This window comes from Pangasianodon hypophthalmus, chromosome 3 (assembly GCF_027358585.1).
Source record: "Pangasianodon hypophthalmus isolate fPanHyp1 chromosome 3, fPanHyp1.pri, whole genome shotgun sequence".
Lineage (NCBI taxonomy): Eukaryota > Metazoa > Chordata > Actinopteri > Siluriformes > Pangasiidae > Pangasianodon > Pangasianodon hypophthalmus.
In genome coordinates this window covers 32934318-32945184 of record NC_069712.1, presented here as the reverse complement: position 1 = coordinate 32945184, position 10867 = coordinate 32934318, and the positions used below count along the sequence as shown (strand labels likewise).

General features: G+C 40.2%; 1 protein-coding gene across 1 annotated transcript; it reads right to left on the bottom strand.

Annotated features, from left to right (window-relative positions):
• Positions 1-979: 979 nt before the first annotated feature.
• Positions 980-1522, bottom strand: LOC128318019 (uncharacterized). The gene has a single exon (XM_053232620.1). It carries the CDS (start codon positions 1520-1522, stop codon positions 980-982), a length of 543 nt encoding a protein of 180 aa, XP_053088595.1.
• Between the last annotated feature and the right edge of the window lie 9345 nt (positions 1523-10867).

Genomic DNA, 10867 nt, shown 5'->3' with positions numbered 1-10867 from the left:
AAAGAGTTGGCGAGATGCAGGAGCAGAGCTGCACTGACTAAAATAAGAAGACATCATTAAAAGCACTGCATGTCTCACACACACACACACACACACACACTTGCATTTACACAGCATGTCATAAATGACAGCATGGTGACAGAAACAGGAGTGACAGAGAGACAGAAAAACTGACATCAATCACACACCTGACAGAGTTACAACTGAAGATGAGTGTGAGAGGGAGAGAGAGAGAGAGAGAGAGAGACAGAGAGGAGGAACAAAATGGAATGGCATATGTTTTATAAATGGGAGACAGAGAAAGAGTGTGAAAAATTGAAAGCGAGACACAAAGAGAGAGCCAGATAGAGAGATAGACAAATGGACAGAAAAAGAAACAGCAAGGGAGGGGACCATAGTGGCATGACATTTTTATTTATGTGTAGAGAGAGAGAGAGAGAAGAGAGAGACAGACAGATTTAGAGAAACAAAGGGTTACACAGGTAGAGTTAAGTGGAAGGACAGATATGTTTTATAAATGTAGAGAGAGAGAAAGAGTGACAGAGACAGAGAGATAGAGAAAGAGCGATCAAGGAGAAGACAGACAGCGAGAGGCACAGAGAGAGAAACAGAAAGAAACAGAGAGAGGTCAAGAGAGAGACAGAGAGAAAGACAGGTAGAGGAACAGCAAAATGGAATGACAGATGTTTTATAAATGGAGAGAGAGAGAGGGAGGGAGAGAGAGACAGACCAACGACAGTGGAAATAAAATGACAGATGTTTTACAAATGGAGAGAGGGAGAGAGAGAAGGACAGAGATAAACACAGAGAGAGAGGGGGGCAGAGAGAGACTGACAGGTAGAGGGTGGAAGAGCAAACTGGAATGACAGATAGGTTTCATAAATGGAGAGGAACAGACAGAGAAAATGAACTGATGAGAGAAAGAGTGAGTGACAGAAAAAGATATATGTACTCAATTAAATGTTATGAGCATTACAAATCACATTCGATTGTCACTCAGTGACCAGACCACTACTTTCTCCACCGGCGCCCTCTCTACCGGCACCCTCTCCACCAGCACCCTCTCCACCGGCGCCCTCTCCACCGGCACCCTCTCCACCGGCACCCTCTCCACCGGCGCCCTCTCTACCGGCACCCTCTCCACCGGCGCCCTCTCCACCGGCACCCTCTCCACCGGCGCCCTCTCCACCGGCGCCCTCTCTACCGGCGCCCTCTCCACCGGCACCCTCTCCACCGGCACCCTCTCCACCGGCGCCCTCTCCACCGGCACCCTCTCCACCGGCACCCTCTCCACCGGCGCCCTCTCCACCGGCGCCCTCTCCACCGGCGCCCTCTCCACCGGCGCCCTCTCCACCGGCACCCTCTCTACCGGCACCCTCTCCACCGGCGCCCTCTCCACCGGCACCCTCTCTACCGGCACCCTCTCCACCGGCACCCTCTCCACCGGCGCCCTCTCCACCGGCGCCCTCTCTACTGGGGAAAGCTCCACCAGCACCCTCTCCACCGGAGAGCTCTCCACCATCCAGTGTGAAATGGACTTTGAGTGTGGCTAATAAATCTGGAAATACCTGCCTTCGCAGTTTTTTTTTATATGGTTTTGTGTGGTGCAAAAAAATAAAACAGGCATTCTAATTGGGAATAAAAGGAGCTTGACACACTAATAAAAAGATGTGATCAACCTTGTGCGTTCCTTCTTTTCATTTCTTTCTTTTATACAACAGTGTGTGTATTCCTCTACTGTGTAAGAATGTGTCTGTGTACATGTGTCTCGGCTGTGATCCAGCTCTCCTATAGTGCTGTGTTGTCATCTTTCAGTGTGTGTGTGTGTATGTGTGTGTGTGTGTGTGTGTGTGTGTGTATTATTCCCCTTTCCTGTGATTCATTTGCTGGATGTGTAATAAACCACTGTAGGGTGCATATGAAGTGTAGATGTGACTGTAGCTCACCAAGGGGTGTGTGTGTGTGTGTGTGCGTTGACATGAACGAGTGTCCAATAACAGCATGTAGGAGATGCAACACACTCAATGAAGTCTGTCTAGGTTTTTAGATTAGTTTTAAATTTTCTCTGCTCTGTAACAGTTTCAGAGTAAAAACATTTTTTTATATTTAAGATGTTTATATTTCAATGTACATTTCTTTTAAAGGTAACTATATATATACATACATACGTACAGCTATACCTCTGACACTGGAGACTCCTTCCATAAGTGCTAAACATCTCTGCACAAAATCTCAACAGTTACACATGTTTTTAAAATCCTTTTATGTGGAGCATCCGCTGTACAAGTCCCTTTGAATGAGCTGTTATTATAGAAATAATAGTGTATTATATTATCTAGAGCATTAATATAAACCTGTGATTTGTTGCTGCGCTACTGTCAGAGCTGCTGTTACAGAAAAATGAAGCAACACCTTTTGACCAATCAGAATCCAGAATTCAGTAGCACCATTGTAAAACACACATCAACACACGGTTTACCGCTTCAGCAGAAGCAGAAGGTTGGGAAGGAAGAGGTTAATCTGGGGTGTGTGGTGTTACTGGGTGTGATCAGTGACATTCTCACCTGCTCAGTAAAACAGCATGTGTGTGTGTGTGTGTGTATGTGTGTGTGCGTGTGTGTGTGTGCACACTGGACCATAAAGAGGAATATAAATGAGGTGTGTTAAAGCAATGGAAGGGTTCCAAAGTGTGATCGATTCAGATTTCCTCATTACTTCACTGTCGGGGTCCATAACCGAGCGTCACATTTAAAACGTTTCAGGGTTAAATAATGATCGCGCTAGTGTAACGAGACTAATGGAGATTAAATAATGAAGTTAAAAGTCTGACGTTTTGTTGCCGTGCTTCATCAGGAGCCTGTGATGATCTGATAAAAGTGTTCAGTGTGTGAGCAAACTGCATAAATTAAGAGCTCAGAGAAAAACTCTATTAAACACTGAACTCAAACATGATCTTCAAATACACACAACTTATTCAAAATGATTCAATCTTTTTTAAACGAGTCACTAAAGTGAACGAATCAGTATCAGTCACTGTCATGGCTGGAGTCATTTCCTGCAAACCACAAAATTCAAACATGGAAGCCAAAGCACTAGATTTCTAAACACATCCATATCTCGTACATTATATAAGAGTCAAATCTCCAACTAAGTGTGATGAACCAGATCCAAACTCATCAGTCTGTGAGTCATTTTGGTCACAGCAAAGATTCAGTCTCTTCTCATTCCGCAAATCAGTCTTAGAGTCCCTTGAATCTTTCTGTCACGGCTGAGATTCACGCAGATCTTATTATTGCAAATCAGTGCTCGAATAACTGACTCTTTCGGGCATAGCCCCCTCCCCTCACTCCCCTCCCGTTGAGCGAATCAGTGTTTGAGTCGGCAGCTCTTTCCATGAGTAGAGAGATTCACTCCTCTCTTTCAGCAAATGAGTGTTGGAATCAGTGAATCCTTCCTTCATGAACAAATTCACTCTCTCATTCAGTGAATCAATTTTTGAGTCAGTGACTCTATTCATCACTACAGAAATTCACTCTGCTCTTGCTCAGGGAGTCAATGTTTGAATCAGTGAATCTGTCCATCACAACTGTGATTCAATCCTCTACCATTCAGTAAATCTATGTTTGATCAGTGACTCTTTCCATCATGACAGAGCTTCGCTTCTCTCATGTTCAGTGAATCAGTGAGCCTCTGACTCTTTCAACCAAGATTCATAATTTAATCAGCAACTCACTCCATCATGGCCAAGATTCACTCCTCTCTCATTCAGCGAATCATTGTCAGAATCAATTAATCTTTTCATCATGACTGAGACTCAACTGGTTCAGGGAATCAATTCAGGGAATCAGTGATTGAATCAGTAAATCTGTCCATCACAACTGGGATTCACTCTTCTCTCATTCAGGAAATGAATGTCTGATCCAGAATTTCCTTCGGGATCAATAAAATTGATTTTATTTTATCTTATCAGTAACTCTCTCCATCATGATAGCGGTTCCTTGGCTGTCTTGTTCAGTGAATCTTTCTTTCACAACAAGATTCTCTCCTCCCTGGTTTGGCGAATCAGTGTGAATCTTTTGGTCATAGCCAAGAGTTACTCCTCTCTCATTCAGGGAATCAGCTGAATCTGTGGTTCATCTGCTCTGAGCTGGAGATTTCCAGCATTTCAGTGAAAGCAGCAATGTTTGTTGAGTTAGGTGGGGAAAAGAATTCTTCTAACTGTAGACACACAAGTACATTATAAAATAATAAACTTGAATGAATCATTTAACTGAACAGATTCAAATAACTCTCGTCATTAAAAAGACTCAAAACCTTCATCACTAATTGCAATATTCTGATACATGATGAAGAACAAAACTCTACAGTAAATGTTTAAAGGTTTGCCAGTGAGTGTTGTGCTGTAATGGACTATAACGGTTGTGCGATTAATTACTCTGGTGCATCTTTATTCCTGCTGTGTGACCAATTATTGACCTGAAGAGACAGAAAGAGCAAACACACACAAACACTGGAGCCTTGCTGAGAGAGAAATAAACAGAAAATGATCTGGCTCTGGAAAGAGAACAAAATTAAAAAACAGAGCACGGTAGACGGAGAATGTGTGCGTGTGTATATATTATTTATTCAGTGTTTCTGATGTTTCACCCTCTGAGGTGGCCGACTCGGCACTGTGGGAGATCAGTTATGAAGTGATATGCGTAATGCGCTCTGCTGCTGTGCGTGTTAACACTCTCGAACCCCGTAACCCCCCTCTGACCCTCATAAAACTCACAGCGGATGGATGGAAAGAAAAATCATAACACAAGAAGAAGAAGAAGAAGAAGATACTGGTACCAATTTAGAGGAAAAGCTGTGGCTGGAAGTCTAAAATAGATCATGTTTCAGCCTAAATATCACTTGTTGTTAATGTTGTTTTGTACTGGTGGTATGGAGGTTAAGGGAAATATATGTCACGCAAAAATTTGTAAAATTGTTTTGATATCTGTCTCAAACCACACCCACTTCTGCAGTGAGACTTCCTGTTATCTATAAACGTGAACAGAACTTCACCTCATCACTCAAAGCTGGAACGTTATCAAGACAGCCATTTTATTTTCATCAGTGCAGTTTGGTATAGCTCCACCCCCTCAAGCCCCACCCCCTAATGTTTAAAATTGGAACTGAGACAATACAGGAAGCGACATCCATCGAGACAGGAGAGCGCTGTTAAATTGTCAAATCTGATTGGTCAGGAGGTATCGATTCATTTTCTATATTTTTATATTAATGCACTCGTTCTAATAAGTTATTGTTTCCGTGGTAACAACTCATACACGGGGACTTGTACAGCAGATGATCCATGGTGATATGGTGAAGATTTCTAGATGTTTATTTAGCATTTGTGGAAGGAGTCTCCAGTGTCAGTGCTTTGTAACAGAGGTAAAGCTGTAAGTTTTCCGACATCTTCAGGACAGAGGAGTTTATGCTTTACGGGGAAAAAAGTGAGGCTGGTGAAGGAACGACTGTTTATAGCTACTGTAACGCAAGTGAGAACAGGAACTAACTTGTTTTGCAACATTAAATGTAACAATAAATGGCTAAAAAGTATGACATGGTCTTTAATAAATAAAAAATGTAATCATTGGGAGATAGCTGTTGTATAAGAGGAGTAAAACATTTTAGGGATGTGCTGTTATAGGAAAATAATCAGTGTGTGTATGTGTATGTTTGAGTAATTACAGATCAATACTAATGACAGGCTGAACCCTGATTCTTAGTGACTACACATAAATCCATGTGATGTATGATGAGTGCACACACACACACACACACACACACACACACACACACTGCTGTGATTTGTGCACCGCGCTCCATGACGAACACGTGCTGGTGGTGTTTCTGATCACATGACAGAAGAGATCGATAAACACAGCATGAATAAATTCAGAGAATCAGACTGAGCAATTCGTGTTTAAGACGTCGTTCACAGACCTGGTGGCATTTCGCTTTCACGGAAGTCCCGTGTGCTGAAAAGAATTCTGGGAATTAGGATCTGCTCAACAGATCCTCTCACAAGGACAAATCTGAACAAAACCCATGGAACCATTTTGTTCATCATCAATGAACTCTCTTAATAATAGAAAAAAAAAAAAACTCAGCTTGTCATGTTAATGAGAATCCGGGAGGAGTAAACTCGTCTGTCCTGAAGATGTCGGAAAAGTTACAGCTTTACCTCTGACTCCAGTGCTGACACTGGAGACTCCTTCCATAAAAGTTTAATAAACGTCTCCTTACAGACTTTTTTTAATGTTTATGTGGAGCACCTGCCGTACAAGTCCCTGTGCATGAGCTGTTACTATAGAAACCATAATGTATTGGAACGAGTGCATTAATATAAACCTGTGACTGTTAGAGAAATTTAACCAACACCTACTGACCAATCAGAATGAAGGATTAAAAAGTGCTGTGGTGAAAATTCAATTATTACAAGTGTATCCATAATTTCAGCCATAAATGCCAAGGTAATGGTAATCAGAGTTGAACATTTCAGAGGAAAACTGCTAAAGTTGCATTTTAAAATGGACTGGAAAAAATGGAGAAGGCCGTATCTGTTCAGAGCGTGACTGTCTGTCTGGTGTAAAGCCGTGGGAGACGTCTCCTGAGGGGGAGGTGAGAACTGGCAGCCATTTGGCGAGCTGGGTAAAAGACAGTGTTGGATCTTTGTCATCACGGGCTCCTGTACACGCAATACACTGAAGCTCTACACACACTGCCTTTCCAAATAAAGTATTTGCACATGCACACTCCTACACCTTTAAAATTTCATAAATATTCAGTAAACTGGTGGCCCAATAATGCTGGTCTACCCCTGCTTAACATCCAACACCATCAGCAAAGCACAAAACAAGTCATTTACACACACACACACACACACACACACACACAACCCTGCATTTATACACACTGCACTATGTTATTCTATATGAACCACTGGCGAGGTGGCCATGAGCACGTAACAGCACCACCACTCGGGTTACTCACTCATCTGATGGCAGCAAATAGTCACGTTTATTCCGCTACAACGTGACAGAGTAATAGATCATCAAGTTTAGATATCAGCTAACTACTTAGCAGAATTTTAAACAGAATGATGAGGTGATTCCATGATTAGCCTGACATTTATCCATTGTAACTTTGTGCAGTGTAGCAGCAATATCTTTCTTCTTTTTTTTTTTAAACAATGTTTTTTTCCCCTCACAGGCTGCGTTCACTCCAGTAACAGAGTTGAGTTTTTTTTTTTTATCATAATATTAGCTAATACACAAAATGTGGTTAATTAGCATCTGTGCTAATGTCATAATTTACTTAAATTGCTAATGTCATAATTTACTTAAATTTTACTTAAATTTTACTTAAAATGTCGTAAATTACTTAAACAAAAGAAAGAATGAAGGAGAGAATGTACTTTTCTTCTTCTCATGATCTTCAGGAATTTTGGATAATGTGACTTCCTGTTGAACATGTGCCTTGTGGAATATTCCAGATGTTTCATACAAGTGAACGTGTTCAGGTAGCAGGATTGAGTGAAACTAAAATGTAAATTATTTCATAAACCGAAATGGATGACTCGTGATGATGTTTCAAGCATGAGATGTTAAAACAGAGTCACACATTAATGCAAAGAAGAGCTTCAATTAAGCAAAGCGATTTAATTAATACAACAATTAGCGACTTCAAAATCACGTGATCAAATAACACGCATCCTATTGGACAGAACCATGGCTTACCTTTTCAAATTCCACAGCATTAGAACAAAATAATGTGAGTTGTACTGCATTAGGTTTAACAGAAACCTTTACCTGGCTTACATTTTTTATTTGGCTACTTCTATAAGACGGAAGTAACGAGCTAGAGTGATTAAATGGAGTAGTTTACCTGTTAGATTTTCAGGGTAAGCAGTTAGCCACGCAGTGACATCAGCACCTGGAAAATGATGGTAAACCAAATCACTTCTGTTGTCTAATCAGCTTCTTCCTGAAAGGAAATCTGAGGAAGTGGTGATACTTTGAATACTGCTGTATATGTGTATCCTGTAACTAAAAATCTGAATATTGGTGTATATGTATCGTGTAAATGATTATCAGCACATGTCTAAACCTGGCTAGTGGTGAGCACCTCGTACTGCAGATGAATCTGTACTTCAGCATCATCACCATTTTTCTTACGAAGGCTGAATGTTTTGTGATGTCCCTGCTTTCCGATCAATATCCTGTAAAACTCTCCATCTCTAGCCTGGTGCTAGCAGGTTACTGAATCGAACTAATGCCTGAGCGGTTTCGCTCAATTAAAACCGATTTCCCATGATTCTCTTGACACGTTCACTTCCTGCTTCATTAAACCGGTTAATTGGAGCAGAGCGAAGTCAGGGCCATAAGATAAAATTATCTTTCTTTTACTCTCTCTCTCTCTATCATGCCGTTTCCTCTTCCTTCTGAACACTGCAAGTTTAAATGTGAAGAGAGAACTTAGCTACGTCTATATAAGCAAATAACTAGCTGACTCATGTTTGCCAGCTACACTATTTACTACCACTCTAGCTAGCAGTAAAAAATTTCTTGAATTAGCCTGATTCAACAAAGTGCAAGCTAACAGTCAGCTAGCTAGCTTCAGATCTAGCTAGCATAGCAACGATTGGTCATGATATCGAGATGGTCGGCTAATGTTCTAATCCCTAACAGTATGTTGAGCCTTATAGCATAGGGTCACTCTTTAGCATGAGTTCATTTGAAAGAGGGTATTGGAAGGTGGTGGGGGGGCACTGGGGGGTAAAGGGTGGACAACTAATAAACAGGGTTGTTTAATGGACTGAACAGACACATTGCACAAGATAAGGAACGTGTGTATGACACACACACACACACACACACACACACACACAAAACTGGGCCCAGTTGGATCTTTTCAAGAGGAGTGGAGTGGTGAATAGGGTGAGAGAAATACTCTTTCTCTCTTCTCTCTCTCTCTCACACACACACACACACACTTTTTAAAGGTACATTCAGGGAAATGGAATGTTCTGCCAATAGAACAGGACAAGCTCGGAGGCTCAAATAAAAACACCTCGAAATAATTGTATATTCGTTTTATTATTTCATAGTGAGAAATAAAAGTCAACTTGATTAGATATTTTAATTTAATGAAAATCGTTTTAAAATTATTTATTTTACAGCAATGACATTCAGGAAATTCTGCTCCAAGAGGTAATGTTTAATATATAAACTTTTTTTATTTATTCATTTTTAAATTAAAATAAATGTGTTTGATGTTTTTGTAAATCTGAAGGTGAGGCTGGTAGCATTCCATGTCTCCATGAGCATGTTTCTGCGTCACTGTTTCCATCAGCATTGTTTAGTTAAATGAAGTTACAGTGTTTAGGGTGAATTTAAAAACCCTCCCAGACAGATGTTCAGCTGCCTGCGACTCGACTGGAGCAAGTTGTTTTGTAGTAAAGTCTCAGTGGTGTGTTCATATTTTCCCCCACATGCATCATCTTTGTCTTTTTTACTTCTTCCATCTGGTCTTCTCTGTTTTTCTGTTCCCTGGATGTGTTTTTTTTGTGGTTTGGGCAAGCGGACGTCCCGCAGCTTGTGCTCCGTGTTGGCCTGCGCGGTGTTTGAGTAATTACCCGAGGCTGTGACTGGCAACGCAGCTCTAATTATTTTGCAGCGAGAATGTTAACGAGCAGCTCGTTGGTGGGCGTTTCGCCTTCTGCTCACAACCCATACCAACATTTCTCTATCTCCTTCTCTCTCTCTCTCTCTCTCTCTCTGCTGTAGCAGGTTGGTTAGGTGTGTAACCAGAGGCAGAACTTTAAGGGGAAAAAAAACAATTTAAAAAAAAAAAAAAAACACTTGTAAAGGTAAAAAAAAAAACACATGTAAAGTGTCCATTATAACAACCTCTGAGCAAGTTCCAGCTTTAATCACATCTACAGCACTTAAAAACAATGTTCTGTCTGTCACAGTCCACAATTACTACACTTTACCCTCAAATATGATCATTAAAATATTTACAAAATCATAGTTTTTTTTTTATTAATGTGTGAATCCATTTAACATCTCATGTTTGAAACATTATAAACACTATAGTTTATGAAAGAGGTACATTTTAGTTCATTCGCTCAACCCTGTTACCTGAACACATTCACCCCTGTGGAATATTCCACAAGTCACATGTTCAACAGGAAGTTGCCTCACCATATTTCCTAAAGATCATGAGAAGAAGAAAAGCGCATTCTCTCTTTCTTTTTTCTTTTCTTTTTTTTTTTTTTGCTTATTTTCAGTGATATTGCGAGATTGATTGACAAGGTCACTATGAAAGTACAACTCTGTTACCTAAATTATAGACGGAAAGTAAATGATTCATTTTAAAGTGATTAACATCAAGTAATTGATTAGAATATCCTTCATGTCATCATGACATCAGCATGGATGCTAGTTAACCACATTTTGTATATTTGCTAATTCTATGTTAACAACTCAAACCCTGTTACTCATTTAAGAGCGAAATGCAACCCATCAGCAAAGAAACCTTGATATTTATTTTATTGAAAATGATATACTTTCATTTTCTCAACAATCTACTGTAAATACCCTTTTAAATGTGAACCCTGCTCATGAAGCTGATTTCAGATCATTGTCATTTTTGTTATCAGCTGCTCAAGAAGAAAAGAAAAAAATAATAATACATAGAAAAGGGAAGGGAAAAAAATTTTGGTTTTGGTGCTCTTTATAAAAAAATAGATCTTCATCTTTATCTTATTTGAACATTTATAGCCACATTAAAAGCAATCAGACAGAAAATTGTAGTTCTATTATTATCT

Bases quoted from the DNA above. Each gene is read 5' to 3' on its own strand.
- LOC128318019 (XM_053232620.1), bottom strand. From the start codon at position 1,522: ATGGTGGAGAGCTCTCCGGTGGAGAGGGTGCTGGTGGAGCTTTCCCCA.